The following is a 15736-nucleotide window of genomic DNA, read 5'->3' as shown; positions in this document are numbered from 1 at the left end:
AGCATGATTACCGCGCTCGTCTTGCTGTCGAGCTTGGCATAATCAGGCAAATTGCATTATTTTCGCAACCGAGGCTTGTTCCAACGAAAAACCAGCGTGTAACGAAAAAAAGTAATTAGGGCAACACACGGATTCGGTGTCAGCAAATAACGCGGGTAAAAATATTTATCTCCCTTTTTTTTGAAAAGCCGAATTCAATCTCGCGCTGACGATGAACGAAAGAGAGACGAGCGAGCGATTGCACACAGTAGCAGCACAGGGCGCGAATCGTCGCGTCGGCGATTTTTCCTATTTTAATAAAGCTAAGTGTTTGCCGGCAGTTCGAGATTGAATGGAAGCGTGACATCGGCGAGAGCGAGAGAGAGAGAGAGAGAACGGTATCTCCCAGTACAGTGTGTATATATAGTGAGAGAGCGAACGAATCGGTCACTTAATACGACCGTCAGAAATCGCCGCGAAAAGTCGATCGATCGTTGCGCAGGAGTATAGAGTGCGGCTATACAGTGTGGTCGCTAGCACCGGAATAACGTGGAAACGTCTGGCTGCTGCTGGCTGATGTTAGGTTAGGTAGGGTGCTTAGGTGTTACAATGATTATCCGAGAGGGACAGCGAAAGGTAATTATGCCCGATAGAATCGGCTCTGAGCTGGGGGTGCGAGCAAGACCGAGCTATACTTTACACCGCGGCCGACGCGACGGCTAGAGCGAGACGTCCTCTCTGTGTGGTGTGTGTGTGCGCGTCTACTCTCTCTTCGTCTCTAGTCCGCCCACGCGCTCCCTCGCTGCCTCGCTCCCTCTACGTTTCCTCCATCCTCGTTTGCCCTCGCTGAGCGAGCAAGAGAGAGAGAGAGAGAGAGAGAGAGAGAGAGAGAGAGGGAGAGAGAGCAGGACGCTCGATTCTCGTAATTACCTCGAAGTGAGCTGCTTTCAACTTCCAAAGCCGTCGAAACTTCGTAATAAATAGTGTTTGGCTGCAATTGGGTTTTCCGAAAGGTGCCGGGCTTTCCCTCCTTACTCCCCCCTCGAGTCGCTATATAGCTTCGACTGCTTGCCGCGAGACTGTGTGCGTGCGCTTTATCTATCCTAAAGGGTTGCGATGTGTGTAGCTTATTTGCTCGCAACCTTCCCTCCATCCAGCTCGCAATTGTGCAGTTTATTTACACTACTTTCCTCTCGCGAGATATTATTCATCCGATCGGCAGCCGCCGCCGCGCTTATTTTATACACATCAAAATTTATACCCTGATTTCGCAACTTTAATTCGCTCTTCCCGCGGGCGTAATAATACGCGAGCGCGTTGATGCGGTACTTGATCCGCGATAAGCAGTTTCAATTAATTAGCCCCTTTTTATCGCCGCGCAGTTTCTCCGCCCGCTCTCTCTCTCTCTCTCTCTCTCTCTCTCTCTCTCTCTCTCTCTCTCTCTCTCTCTCTCTCTCTCTCGCATAATAATTCCTGACTTTGTGAAACTTGGCGCGCTGTGTAATCCACTATTCCATTATGACGATGCTATATACTTCGAAAGCTGGACATAAACGCAATCTTCCTGCAAAATTCAGCTACATAGGTATATATGCTTGTATATATACCTTTAGCTATAGTTAAAGCGATCCTCTTAATTAAAACAAGGATAGTGTGAATTCTGGAGCGCGCGACTTATCGAGCATTATATGCCACGAATGCGCGACCTCAAAGACAACGCCATTCCCGGAAAATTTATTTGCGTCCCCGCCTGCTTACTTCTCTGCTGCGGCACGCACCAGTCGGGCGAGAGATGCTGAACTGGGGAGAGGGAGAATAGGCTGCGCTCCGACGAAACTTCTCTGTCACGTGCAACTTAATTAAGCTAAGCATGTGGTCCTATCCTAGAAATACCAGCCACGCGCGCGCGCGATAAGTCTTTTTCTATCAAGTCCGTCAACTTGATTTACGCACAATATAGTTTTGGTGTCTGATAAAACTATGTACCCGCATTACAGACGGCAATCAGCTACGCACATACGAGCTGTCACATAATTATAAATTCGCCTTGAAATCGCACAGTGTATCGATGATTGGTCTATTCGTACGTTCGGCTGTGCGCATCGCGGCGCAGCTTGGACGGAAGCCACGTGCATTACATAGCTAGCTCGTGGCGGTCGCGCGCGCGCGCGCGTGGTCATTACGATAGTTACGGTAATTACGCGCTGACGTTTTCCTCGATAAATGCACGGGCAGCGTAAGCGCCAGCCAACCAGTCACCGTGAAGACTTCCCAGAAGCCATCAGCGCAGCACTGACCACTCGACTCGAGTCCGCGGCTGCACCTCTATATGCATACACGTACATATGTTCTTTCTCGTGTTAAGAGATATATCTAGTTGGGCACGTCCGAGGGGAATAAATTATTATTGCGCCATTATAAATCTACTCGCGTGCGCGCGCTGCAGTCGTCTTTGAGCCGATCAGACGGACGCTTTAATGCGGCGAATTATTGCAACTCTCTATAGACACACTCGTACACGAATGTACTTAAAAGTCGAACGTCACTTTTACGAGCTGATCGCGCAGAGCCGAGAGATGGCAGACTCCGCGTGCGTGCGAGAGAGAGAGAGAGAGAGAGAGAGAGAGAGAGAGAGAGAGAGGGAGAGAGAGAGAGAGAGAGAGCTCGTGTATTATAGCGGTTAGACATGCGAAATCGATGTCTCGATAATGCACGGCGCATACGGTTAATTAATTGCTCCGATGACGCGCGGCTACTGCGAGCGCGATCGACGGCGTCGATACGACTGCTTACTTGTCGCCTTTCATTACGACTCTTTTTATTCCGTCTGTCATCTGTACATGCAAGGAATTAGCTCGATCGAGCGAAAAATTCTCCGTCCAAGTTTCCGGTTCGATCTCGTCTCGGCTCTCCGCCTGAGCCGTATGTACTTGGATTAGAAAACTAATATTATCGCGTACTAATTGAACGGCAATTCCGCGCTCGTACTTCAAAATCCAACTAATTGGGTATCCAAGATGTTTTCCCAGTTCGCAGGTGCGACGTCTGCCGTGTATTTATTTCTGGAAGTCGCACTATTAGCTTAGCTCGCTTGTAAGCAGCCCATGAGTTATACAATGCTACAGCCAAGTGAGATTATTAGCAAATGCCTCGATGGTAATGAACGTAATTCCAGATATTATGATAATTTTCCCTGCACATCACGGTCTTCATTAGATATTCTCGTGCAGCGAGACACTCGCTGCTCCGTCTGCTGTTTGAATAAACTCGCAAACTACTTGAGAAAGAAAAAATACGCCGTGTTTTCGAAGAAAAAAAACTACTTTGTAACAATATATCGATTCTTTCGTCTTATTATTACGCACTTATATTGCATTCGCGCAGCAGTAGATCTAGCCGGGTACCACGAGACGGGTTTTATCGTGCTATAGTTACGCAACTGTCCTTAATGCGAGAAACGTTATATTTCTCGTAATAAACGTCTCCTCGAAACTTCTCGAGCGCCCGGTTATACACAGTAAATAACCGGTAAAACAATGGAACAGCTCCTGCGGCCCGCAGAAAAAATAAGTATAATAAACGTCGCACATCCAAGGGTAATTTATCGCTTAATCCGCAGAGCCAGCTCTATCGAAAATTCAAATTCTAATCCGGCTGAGTGCCGCCAAGTGCAGCGAGGTGTTTTGAGTCTTCGGCGCGCGCGCGCGAGAGAGAGCATTACTCAGTTTCACGCAGGCCGACGCGTTATGTGCGCGCAGAATAGCGCGCCCGGAATCACCTTAGCCGGTAATTTCCATCCCTTTGATTTTTGACGGGCCGTATAACGAGGCGCAGGGATCTAGAGGGGGGCTTTGGAAGCGTGTTGTTGCCGAAAACAAAAGAGGCTGCGATGGGCCAGAAAGGAGGCACTTTAGTCTGCCGCCGAGGTTACGCAGACGATTTAATAAAGATCCCGCGCTCTTAGGATACGCGCGCGCGCTCCTGACTACATTTAAACTCTTTGATGCCACTTCTCGTTCGTGCGCAAGGGGCGCAACTTTATCTTTTCATTATGGCGTTTGCTCTCGCATCAGCCGCTCTCGACAGAGTAATAATCTTCTTTCGGTCCTCAAAAATTTCTAGTCGCGACGATGACGCACGTAAATACATACACGTGAGGCCTTTAATCTAGATGGTAATATTTCATCGCACCTGCGTACACGTTATACTCGAAAGAAGCAAAAATTTGTGCAGGGAAAGGGGGTGATTAGAGTAGATGAGAGCGCGGCGTGGAGGCAACAACGGCATCGCAAATGTGTGAATCAATGCCTAGCGATAATAATTCCTAAGCGTCGATTGCTAATTACCAAAGCCCTAATCCTACATAGGAAGCGGGGAGTCGGGGGCAACGCGGCGCGGTATACACTCGCTGGGGATATATATCGGAAGCCGTAGCGGGATAGCAGAATGACACTCTTGGTAATCCGCACTGGCCTCCTACCCTTCTCCTCCTCCTCCTCCTCTCTAATTCTCTTCCTCCGTCGTTGGCTGCTGCTGCTGATCAGCTCCGCGCGCTCGTGAGAGATTCGACCGCGCGCGCAAGCAGCCACCACCGCTGCTGCACGTTATCTCGCTACTATCGATCATTCGGCAGGCCTCATAATTAGCAATTAACTATATCCATTAGTCGCTAATATAATTACCACACGTTACTGGGCTGCCGCGCAGACGCCATCGTCTGCCTAACCTGCCCCCCCCCCCTCCCCCCTGACCGTTCTCTCTCTTCCATGCAGCTCTCACACACACGTACACCGACAACAGCGCTTGTTATAACGCCAAGGTATGCTCCTGATGATTTTCCCGGTTTAGTACGCGCGGAGATACGTCGGGATGATTAGGGTAGAGCTAGAGGGGATCATCGATTTATTTTCGAGGTTATAAAGCACACCCGCTACTCTGCCGCTGCTGCTGGTCATCGTTTTTCGACTTATCAGCGCCTGCGCGGGTCTCGATTATTATATACACACACACTGCTTCATCAAGGTCACGCGCTCGCCCACGCCATCCGCGATACACGGCTTTTTTACGTCCTACAACGTTTCTAGAGCATGTCTTGTATGCCTACGGCAGAATGTTTGAGATTTGTCATCCGTATTTTTGAACGACTTCAGAGGTTTTTATTTTTATTTTTATTTTTATCGTAAGCGTAAATCTCGGACATGGGAATAAACTATAGTCGCATAGCGCGACATTAGTTCTAAATTTAGCATCATTATAAATAACCCAGGGATAGTAGATAGAGGCTTTTACTCATTTTACTCGCCGCCGCAGCAGCGCGAATCGAGAGACGCCAGAGGCGTATAATGTAAATTATTATCCATTAACGTCGAGATATTATTCTTGAGGCATTTCTAATTAACGTTCAATAACGCGCAAAGTCCTTTGTTTCGTCGTTGTCGTCGTCGCTGTCGTCGCTGTGTATAGAGGCCTCAGCTGCGCGCACAGCTTAGAGGCCATTAGCGAATTATGCCCATAACTCATTTTTTTCTTCTTCTCTATCAGCGCGGAGGTCGAGGCTCTCTCTCTCGCTCATCGGCAATAATTGACATCCGATTATCGTCGGAATCACTATCATTAGCATCAGTCATGATCTCTCCCCCGCTTGTTATCAGAGCGCGAAGTTGGCTCGCGCGCAATCGTTCCGCCATCATCATCGCGCGCTAGTGAGCTCTCTTCCCCTCTCCATCCAGCGCTCGCTCGCGCGCGTGTGCCGCCTCTCCCTCTCGTATTATAGCCGCGCCGTAGCGTCAAAGAGCAAACTTTCGCATAATTATTCTCCCGCGGGGATCGGTTATAGCCGTCGATTATGGCCATTACCTACTGTCGAGTAAATATAAGAAGCTAGTGCAGTGTGCGCGCTCTGTAGTTGTAGGAATCGCGAGCGTTCGCGGCCGGCCTAGAACCAACTTGCAGATATCGCTGATCACGGAATTAGGATTTATATGGATCCCCGCACGCGAACTAACGGCGGCGCACAGCAGCAGCGGTTCTCAATATTCTTCGACTTTGCCAACTTCCCTTTCGCGTAATTTACCCTAAATTAGCCGCCGCACGAGCGGCACACACATAGCTCTTACATATACTATATGTTACGTTCATGCGTTATTGATTCGCCTTTCCAGCCGCGGCTTTCAAAGACTCGGATTTTGATGTTGATATAAAAACAATAAAGCCGTTATACGCAGTATATACATAACGCGCTAGAGCTGTTTAACTCGGCGTTGATTGCACTGTAAAAACGTAGGCGTGAAAACAAAGTCAATAAAAGCAGCGCGTTGCAGCAGCGCAGCAGCAGCAGCAACATATAGCGGCTGAAAGTTCTCATGAAAACGTAAACGCGCGCATTTAATTATACCGCAAGCGGGCGGGCGCACGCCAAAGGAAAATAATTATGTAACGCGTTAAGCGTCGGCAGCGATAGAAATATCGCGTGTATTCTCATTAAAAATGATTGCAACGTTAATTTTTCCATTAAAAGCGTTTATCCCGCTGCAGCCGTTTGAAATAGCTCGCGACCGCGTCTGTAATTTTTGGGCGACTCGCATGTGGTGCTCGTTCCCTCTCTCGCACACTGTAACCAGTGCGCGCAATAACTTCTCGTTACAACGAAGCGCTAATTAAATAGGTTAATTCATTTCGAAGCCGCACACACCTCTGCTGTTGCCGCTGCTGCTCCCACAGGCTCGAGGGCGTGTGATTCGCTGTGGCAATTAAGTCTCGAGCCTTTAATCGCCATTATTAATATTCGATTTTTCCAAGAGCCCCAAAATAGAATAGGCAGTGCCATTTGCTGATTTAAGCTCGCACGCGGGAATATCCGATCGTCAATGACGCGCCGTTTAATGTCGATATAGTCCCCCTCTCTGTGTGCTGAATATATACATACACGCGCGCGCGGACGGATCCGCGGCCGAGTCTTGCACAGTTGAATAAATCAACAAAAATCGATCCCTCTCGCACTCTTTCGCTCTCCATAATCATCAATTTCGTTCGTTATCTGCACGCGCTACTTGTTTAAATGACTCGCGAATAAACTTTCCGCGTTTATGACGACGATCGACAAACCTGTTTACAGCTCGACAACTCATGTGAAACTTTTAGTGGATAAAGTCGGAACCGGCAAGATGCGATAGATACGATGCATCGAATTATAGAACTTTTGGATTCTCATCCATCGAAGAGATTTTCTCCTCGCACCCTATTTCACAAGGCTCTATAGCCGGGTCAGCGGCGAAGGCGTAGGCGAGCGCCACGTGCAATTATGATAATGGCAAGACGCAGAGCCGCCGAGCACCGGCTGCGCCTAACCCCGAGCGAGCGAGCGAGACAGAGACAGAGAGTTTGAGAAGGGGGCATGCAAAGGTAGAGAGAGAGAGAGAGTGAGAGAGAGAGAGAGGAGAGAGAGAGAGAGAGAGAGAGAGCGAGAGAAGTAGGCGCTCGCGCGTGCGTTAGTTCTGCTAGTTCTGATATCGTCTGTGTTTAAACAGCTAGCGCTCGCGTATGGACTCTGGCGCGCAGAACTCCAGGCAGCAGGAGGAGGTGGAGGTAGGAGACAGAAAGGGGTGGCGACGACGATAAAGGGGGTGCGCACTAGGGGTGGCAAAGGAAACGGCGACGCGAAGGAGGAACCACGACGGGAAATCTACATAATATAACCAACTATTGTTCAAATAGACGGAGCTCCGCAGATTCAATTACCATTGTGATACAATTAATGTTGGAAATTTCATCGAATTGCGCCAGAGAGTGCGCTACCGCCGCCGCCACCGCCGTCGTCGCGCGAGCGCTGCTCTTACGTATGCATAAGTGAGTGTCCTACGGACAAAGCTCGAGAGCTACTGCAGCGGGAGGAGAGCGAGAGAGCAAGAAAGGCATGGCCACACTGATTTTCGATTTCCAAGGAAATCCGAAGGCAAACGTAAAGCGATATTCGATGGCACGTCGGGTCGGCGCTGCTGCTGCTGCTGTCGTCGCGCCCAGAGACGTGTCTTTCGTTAATGCCACCGATCGCCCGAGGATTCAATTTCATTAGCATTGTGGGATTGCTTTTTTTCTCGACCTCTCGCTCGGCGAGAGAGCAACGATAGATTTGCATCGCACTGATTTCGGTGGAAAATTAGTCAACGCGCTGTGCGGCGATTAAAAATGCAATGGGCTCCGTGAACAAGTGAGCGAGAGAGAGGGAGACAAATCGACTTGTATCGCGTTGGCAGGTTGACACCTGCGCTAATCGTCCCAAGGCCCAAGAGAGCATCCCGCCTCTGCTATATATGATACAGCTAAAGCCGATCCTCGCAGGGCGTATAGCTGTGCCGCTGCTGCTGGTGCTGTACATGAAAGAGCATCGGTGGCCTCGAAGGCTGAGGGTATAAGCCAGTGACGGTATTAGGTACGTGTTAGGGTTGTCGAAGGATCCCTCTGGGGACAACAAAAGGACCGCACGCAATGAGACGTACCGACGGACAACGGCATATTGGCCTAGAGCCGCTTTAGCCGTAAGCTCGCATCCTCCGCATATTCTCTCGTGTTCTCTTCCTCATCATTTTTGAATTGCACGGACAATAAAATCGGGACCCATTATCGACTCCGAAGACAGTAAACGACTGTACATATTTACAGCTAGAGTAGCAGTAGTTGTTTGCGTCCGAATGACGTGCGTGTGTGTGTGCAGTGCTGGCCGCGATATATAGTGCGGGATCACTGAAGAGCTGAGCTCGCTCAAACTCCATGCAGATTTCGGTAATTTCGGCCTCGCAGCCGCCGACGACGTCCATCGCGTAATACTCGAACTTGTGTGTGTGCGCGCGCGCTCTGGTCTGGGCATTCGGCCTCCCTCGCATCCTCCCTTCTCCGCCTCCTCCTCCTCATCCCCCGCTCAGTAGGTAGACCAGTCGAGAGACGTACATACGTGCACACGCCGGTTTCCTCGTTCGGTCTACTGCGGACTTTGCTTGGTCGAGGCGATGCTCTCTCTCTCTCTCCTTCCTCTCATTTTGTCTCCCTCTAGCCACTGCTGCTGCTGCCGCCACCACTGCTGCTACTGCTACTGCTGCTGCTGCTGAGTTGGTAGCCCTGTGCAGAGCCCAGCCTGCCTGCCACCACCTCATTTGAATTTCTAATTAGGAAACCTCCATGCAATTATTGGATTAATGTAAATTACGAGAGCTGGCTCGGTCTCCGCGCCGCCACCGCCGCACAAGGGTGGAACTCTCTCTCTCTCTCTCTCTCTCTCTCTCTCTCTCTCTCTCTCTCTCTCTCTCTCTCTCTCTATCTCTCTCTATCTCTCTCGCTCTCGCTTCCTCTCCCTCGCGCCCCAGCTATCTCACTCTCTTTCTTTCTCACTCCCACTACGGAGCTCTCCCTACCTCTGCTCTCTCTCTCTCTCTGCGGGGGTTGGGGATAATTAAAATCCGTTGATTAATATGTAAATTTAATAAGATTACTGTTCTAGGAATGCTCGATGCAGACGAGAGAGCGAGCGTGAGCGTCAGGACGGCGAGGGCCAACTTAGGACATATATAACGCGCGTGCTAGCTCCCTTGCACTATGACCTTTACAAAATTACGAGCATCTTTTTTTCTGCTTTTGCTTTCTTCGCTGTACGCACGAGCAGCCTACACGCTATTACACTCGAGATCGAATTCATTGCGATAACTGGCCGTTGCTCAAGCGACACAAACTTCGCCGGAGCATGCTTTATTAATTATTAAGAAGCAATAATTCCGAATCGATTTTATCAATTATCGCGAAAGATGCGATGTGGTGCGATTAAAAATAATTTGCACCGATCTGATAAACGAGTGTCAATGCGGCCGCGCAATATCCTTGGCACGTATACGATCCCGCTGATAAATAAACGCATGTAGCGCGTACTTTTTCCGCGCGCGAACTGCTTGAATATAATTAAATCGTTAAATAATTTATTTTCATCGGCGCAGGGACCGCCCGCATCAGAAGGTGGAAGAGATAGCCGAGCCGTAATAAATATCGGGCCGATATAAGAAGCTTATAATAGGCAGAGCAGCCAAGAGCAGCAGCCGATTGGGGGGAGGGGTGTGTCTATAAATATGCGCATTTAACGTCAGCTTTCTCTCTTTCTCTCTCTCTCTCTCTCTCTCTCTCTCTCTCTCTCGCTTGCGTTCGCGCTCGCGCGTGAAAATAAAAGCAACTAGAGCGCGAACGGAAACAAAACACGCAACTCTCTCGCCTTGTTTTTTCCGACCACCTCGCACACGCACGAACTCTTTTCTTCTCTTTTTTCTGTCTCTCTCTAATGCTGTTTGAGCAGCGCGTATGTGGAAAGGGAGGGAGGCTCTAAAAAAATACAGCCGTCGCTAAAAACACGCGCGGGTGAAATAAAAGGCTGCAGATCGCATTCGGAACTGCGTGAAATTTCGCCCTTCAACGACCCAGCCGCTGCGGCTTCTCCGTTTCTTTCGCGGAAACACACAATTTCAAAAGTCCGACAATACAGCCGCGATTCGCGAATGCAAAAATGCACGCACTACTGCAGGCGAGAAGGTGCTACTGCCGCTGCTGCTGTACCGACGGCGCATTGTTCCCCTTTGGAAACACAATACCTCCGATTGGCAGGCCCGGATTTTTACGAGAGCTGCTACTCTCTGTATCTCGCTGCAGTGAAAAAATTTTTTTCTCTACTCCCAGTCATTCGACGAACGCCCTCGTATAATCGGTCGCGCGTTATCCCGTTACTCGCGATTTGCATACCGCGGGATACGCGAAGAGTTCGCGCACGCTCGATGGGGGGAGGTAAAAAGGGCGGGAGGTATAACGGCTGATTTTACTGTTACGATCGCTTTTTTTACCCACTCCCGCGGAGCCCCTACCGCGGGTGCTCGAGCTACCCTCTCTCCCCCACCAAGCGTACTGTCTGTATCCACATACGCGATGCGCGTGTGTACGATCGTTTTCGTTCGGCAGCTGCCGAAAAAAAGTATCGGACCTGTCGTACCCCGGGGGGAAGGGTGCGCGTTTTTTTCGCCTGCCTCCTTCCTTTTTTGTTGTACCCCTTCCACTGGCTGGCCGGCGCCGAAAAAAATCGATTTCATACCCTCCTGCGGTCTCGATGTGTGAGACCTTTGCACGCATGTTGTGCACGTCCATGTATTATGTCAGAGGCTCGCAGTAGTAGCAGTCGAGACTCGCCAGCCGTGGCTTCGGTATGCCGATTTTGCACAGTGTTGTTGATGTTTTTTTATTGTTATCATGGATGTAACGAGACGAAGACTTCTTACTTTTTAATCCAATAGAAGTCGGACAAGCTAATTTGATACGCGTATTATTGGAGAACGTGAAACTTTAATCGCGCAATAGATCCACGCCAGTCGAGACGGAAAATGTGATTTGCAAAAATGTTGCAAAATCAGGATCCAACGAATGACTTGATTGAACTCATACCAAAGTGCAGAATTAAATACTGCGCTGTTAAGCTAATAAACTAATCACTCGAATTGAAAATGTATTTTATTCATATATCGCCGAAAACGATTGGTATTGGTATTTCAAAATATCCGACGTCGTTAAGTTAATACAAAACTAATCACATTTTTGCAAGAATCTATGGTCTGAACGAAATCAGTTTATACTCGGCGAATGCAGCTTTCGGTTATAATAATACAAATTGCCAGTGCGACATAGCGTTAAAAGCTTCCAAACAATTTTTGCAAAACGAAATAAAAGTATTCGTTATATTCCAGTCGATGTAAAACTAATACTCGCATATATCGAGATTGAAAAATTAATCATCTACCGAATCATCGTTTACACGATTATCGGCGTTCAATCGAGTAGCGCTCGCGCTGCAGCATCAATATAAGATGAATTCGGCTGTTAGCTCTTCGCGTCGATAAATTTTTTCGCTCTCCACCAGCGTTGCACGCCACGCATACATGCATATATTCGAAAGTTCGGGGTTATAATTTATATACATGTAGGCGGCTGCGAATTCAATCGATGCGCGCGCGGGTCGGTGTCTCGAGGGAGTAACGTCATCGTCATCCCTTTCAGTGCGGCCGGCTCTCTTTCGCCTCTGGACCCCCTAAGCGTGCATTAAAGCCGGCCACTCACTGCAGCGGCTCTCCCCCAAATGCATATACATAATACGCCGCGTATATTATCAGCGGAGGAGGGATCGACTTTGGCCGGACGGCTAATAAACTCGATAAAAATAATGCACTTCCAGTGGTGGCGGCGGCGGCGGCGCATTTGCAAATGAACGTCATCATTTCATTTGGGACGCGGGATGCCATTCACGAAAGCTCGGCTCTCGTGTCGCCACAAAGAGGAAAAGAGAGAGAAAGAGCAGTAGAGTGCAGTGTATACGTGCAGAGCGGTGTCGGATATGCTATACATGTATACAGAGAGCCGTGTGTGAGTAAGGTTGGTAATACGGGAGAATTGGCAGCGGCAGTGGCGACTAGTTCGTCCGCGATAATAATTATGGATATTGAGAATAGCTATAATTGACGTTCCGTGTTAATGCAGGCGTCCACGCGCGCTCGCGAGCTCGCACTCTCGCTCTCGTCGAGTTAAACAAATTTACTTGTATCCATCGTGCGCGATATGGCCTAGACACGCGTTTCGCTCGCGCGCTTTTTGTCGAAATTTTTGTCAAAAGCTATACTCTCTTTCTCCCAGCAATACGGGTATATGTATGTGTATAAGCCTGTTTGCGCGCTACAGCAAAGCTCGTTTCGGCGCCGTGTCAATTATCATGCCGTGTCGATGGAATATCCCATATCCAGCTGTGGAGGGCCGCCGAAATGAAAGCCCATTTTAATTCTCATCTCGCGACATTGATGAAAATTGCGCGGACTCCTCGTGGAAAAAAGTTACGCACGCTGATAAACATTAAGTTTCATGGCTGCTAGTGTATTTATTGGACGCTCGTGTAGTTCCGTTTGATTCGAAAAAAAACGTGGTATTAGAAGTCGATGTTGCTTGAAAATATCCTCGATCTGGGTTTGAATGCGCGAAACACCGCGTTGTAGAGCGTGGTCTCCTGCGCAGGTGATTTGAACGCTGCACACGCGACTGAGAAGCAGTTCTGCTGCACTTTTAATATTTTCAGAATAACCGCGATTACCCGGAGCGCCGCGATTATTGTAGCCCCTTTGCTTTACTGCGCTGGCTTAGGCTATTTTGGAACACCCGCTTTTAGTCTCGTGGTTCACTTATGCATAATATCAAGACCCTTTGCTGATCGGAAATAATAATGCTCGCTTCAGGTCGACAGCCGTAACGCGGGCTTTTCCGCTCGGAAATTTCAACGCGACTGCGGCATATCTCTATTTAGCCGCGCGACGAGTATTAGAACTATATATTCGAGGAGTTATCTGCGGTGTTTTCTGAGAATGCGTGGTATCTCTTGAGTAACATATCTCGATTTTTGAGAGACCGACTGAAATCTGGTTTTACCCACTCGCGACGACGTAATGAAAAGAGCATTTTATTCAATTAAAGCCATTTTAGACCACGAAAAGAAACAAAAATTAAACCGCGCGAATATTTAATCAAACTCTCAGCTCATAATTCTCCGACCACGTCTACTTTTAATTCCAACGCAAATACACCGATCCTATTCCCTCGGCACCGTATCGATAATTTGTTCGGAAATAAAATCACAATGATTCTGACGGATATATAAGTGGCGAAGTAGACGAAGTGGCATGTTTAATTCTCGCTGCAAAAACAGGAAAGTCTGAATCGAGTTAAAGTTAAAACAGCTCGGCAAACGATTGACAGTACCAGGGTGTCGTCCTCGGCGCGTATACGACGATACACACACGCGCGCGCGGTGCGTCCTGCATATAACGACGTTTGAAAGTGGCGCCCGCGCGGGTTGCATAATGGCTTGAGTCTCTCGCTTACTTTCTCGCTTTCTCTCTCTCTTTCTGTCTCGCGTCGGGCGCTTCGCTTCTCTTTCTCTCCACCTCATCTCCAGCGTCCGCGGACGATATAATAACATTAAGCTTTATTTAGGTGAAGTTTAACTTTAAAACACGACTTTCGCAGTAATTATGCGAGAGGAGTGAAACAATGCCCGCGGCTCTCTCTCTCGCTGTTCTCGCCACCGTCGCCGCACTGTGATATATACTCGCGCGACTTTTTTGCAAGACAAAGGCGACTTGTATCGCGCACTTTTCGCCTCTAGCCCTGCCATTATATATATACCCCCAAAGTCCGGCTGTATGACCCTCACGTTGTCATTTTTTCTTTCGCGATATTATACGAGTGTGATTTATGGCGATAATTTTTGAAAAATCCTTTCTGTTCCAGGTGAGTTATCCTAACGGGCCGCAGTCATCCGACTCTTTACTCAATGGAAAAGACTCAATGGTAAAGTATACACGAGTTTATTAAACACGTTTACGTAGTTATATACGCGCAGTAATGAACGAGTGCACGAAATCGCGGCCGGCGAGCGCAGTAGCGCGTTATCGAATTTGCAACATTATAGCTTCCGCGCCGTCAGAATCAGGAGAAATCAGAATCATAGAGAAAATCGCAGCGCGCGGCAAAAAAGGCGCCGAGCATCGGGCCGGGGGCAGCAGTATTAAAATCTTATGGTATCAGTTCACGTTCGGCGCACACCAAGCGTGAATCGTTGTTCGCGTCGCTTGCACCAGGAGCATTTATTAAAATGATAATTTGGCACAGAGGCGGAAAAAAAATTGGGCGCGCGGCCGGACGAAATAAAGCCCGAAAAAAGAGAGTACAGCTCGGCTGCACACACGACACAATGCGAGGCCTCGTTCGCTTTCGCGCGGCGCGCTTGTGTGTGTTTATTCGCAGCCGTCTGTGCGTGCACGGCATGTTTATGTATGGCTGGAGAAGAGCAGAAAGCGGACTCGCTTGGCGGACGCGCCAACCCCGCAGTAGCAGCGTATCTCTGTCGGTTAGCTGCTTCGCACGGACACGTGGGCGTGTATGCGTGGATACGTGCACATAGCAGTGGATTTTAATAAAGTCGATGTAACCCCGGGCCTGGCTCTGTGTGTGTGTGTGTATGTGTGTGTGTATGTGTGTGTGTGCGTATATGTACGTGTGTAGCCATAGAGTGGCCCTCCCTGGCGCGCTCTCTCTCTCTCTCCCTCTCTCTCTCTCTCTCTCTCTCTCTCTCTCTCTCTCTCTCTCTCTCTCTCTCTCTCTCTCTCTCTTTGTAGCTATACTTTCCAGGAGAGCGCGCCGATTTTTAAATATAGCGCGCCGTCGTACGTTTGGGCGTCAATGAGTTCGTATATACGCGCGCCCGCGCACCGCTAACAACGGCTATGCTGGTGGGTGAGAGAAAGAGAGTGAGAGGGAGAGGGAGAGGGAAAGTCAAAGCTTGCCGTGCAAAGCTTTGGCTGGCTGATCCACGAAAAAAAGAGGCGAAGCTCTCGCCATCCGTGGAATCTTTTGTTTAGCGAATTTTTTGATCATCGCCAAGCGCCGCGTCTATAATAGTTCAGATATCTCTCACACAAACACGCGCGGCCTCTATGTCTCTCAGCAGCAGCAGTGGAGTATGATGTGTGGTGAGAGAGAGAGAGAGAGAGAGAGAGAGAGAGAGAGAGAGAGAGAGAGGACTCGAGTGCATTTGAATTTGGTGGGGCTTGCGCTCACCTCAGCGGAGGTCCCCGACAATTTTTCTCCGCGCAGCGCCGTTCTCGTTTTTTTTTTCCCGCACACAAACGTATACACAGCAGCAGCCCCT

At 49.0% G+C, this 15736-nt stretch overlaps 1 protein-coding gene across 12 annotated transcripts in view; it reads left to right on the top strand.

The window, feature by feature from the left end:
- Positions 1 to 15736, top strand: part of LOC100679628 (POU domain, class 6, transcription factor 1) — a 130026-nt gene that overhangs the window by 81225 nt on the left and 33065 nt on the right. For 9 of the 12 annotated variants that reach the window (XM_016984552.3, XM_016984550.3, XM_016984548.3 and 6 more), the window contains one exon: positions 14317 to 14376. The exons of the other annotated variants lie outside the window; for them this stretch is intronic. In XM_016984552.3, coding sequence (XP_016840041.1) covers positions 14317 to 14376 — 60 coding nt within the window. The remainder of the gene's footprint in view (positions 1 to 14316; positions 14377 to 15736) is intronic. 12 annotated transcript variants of the gene reach the window in all.

This window comes from Nasonia vitripennis, chromosome 3, assembly GCF_009193385.2.
Source record: "Nasonia vitripennis strain AsymCx chromosome 3, Nvit_psr_1.1, whole genome shotgun sequence".
NCBI lineage: Eukaryota > Metazoa > Arthropoda > Insecta > Hymenoptera > Pteromalidae > Nasonia > Nasonia vitripennis.
The sequence above is the reverse complement of the archived record's forward strand: the minus strand, read 5'-3'. Positions and strand labels throughout refer to the sequence as shown.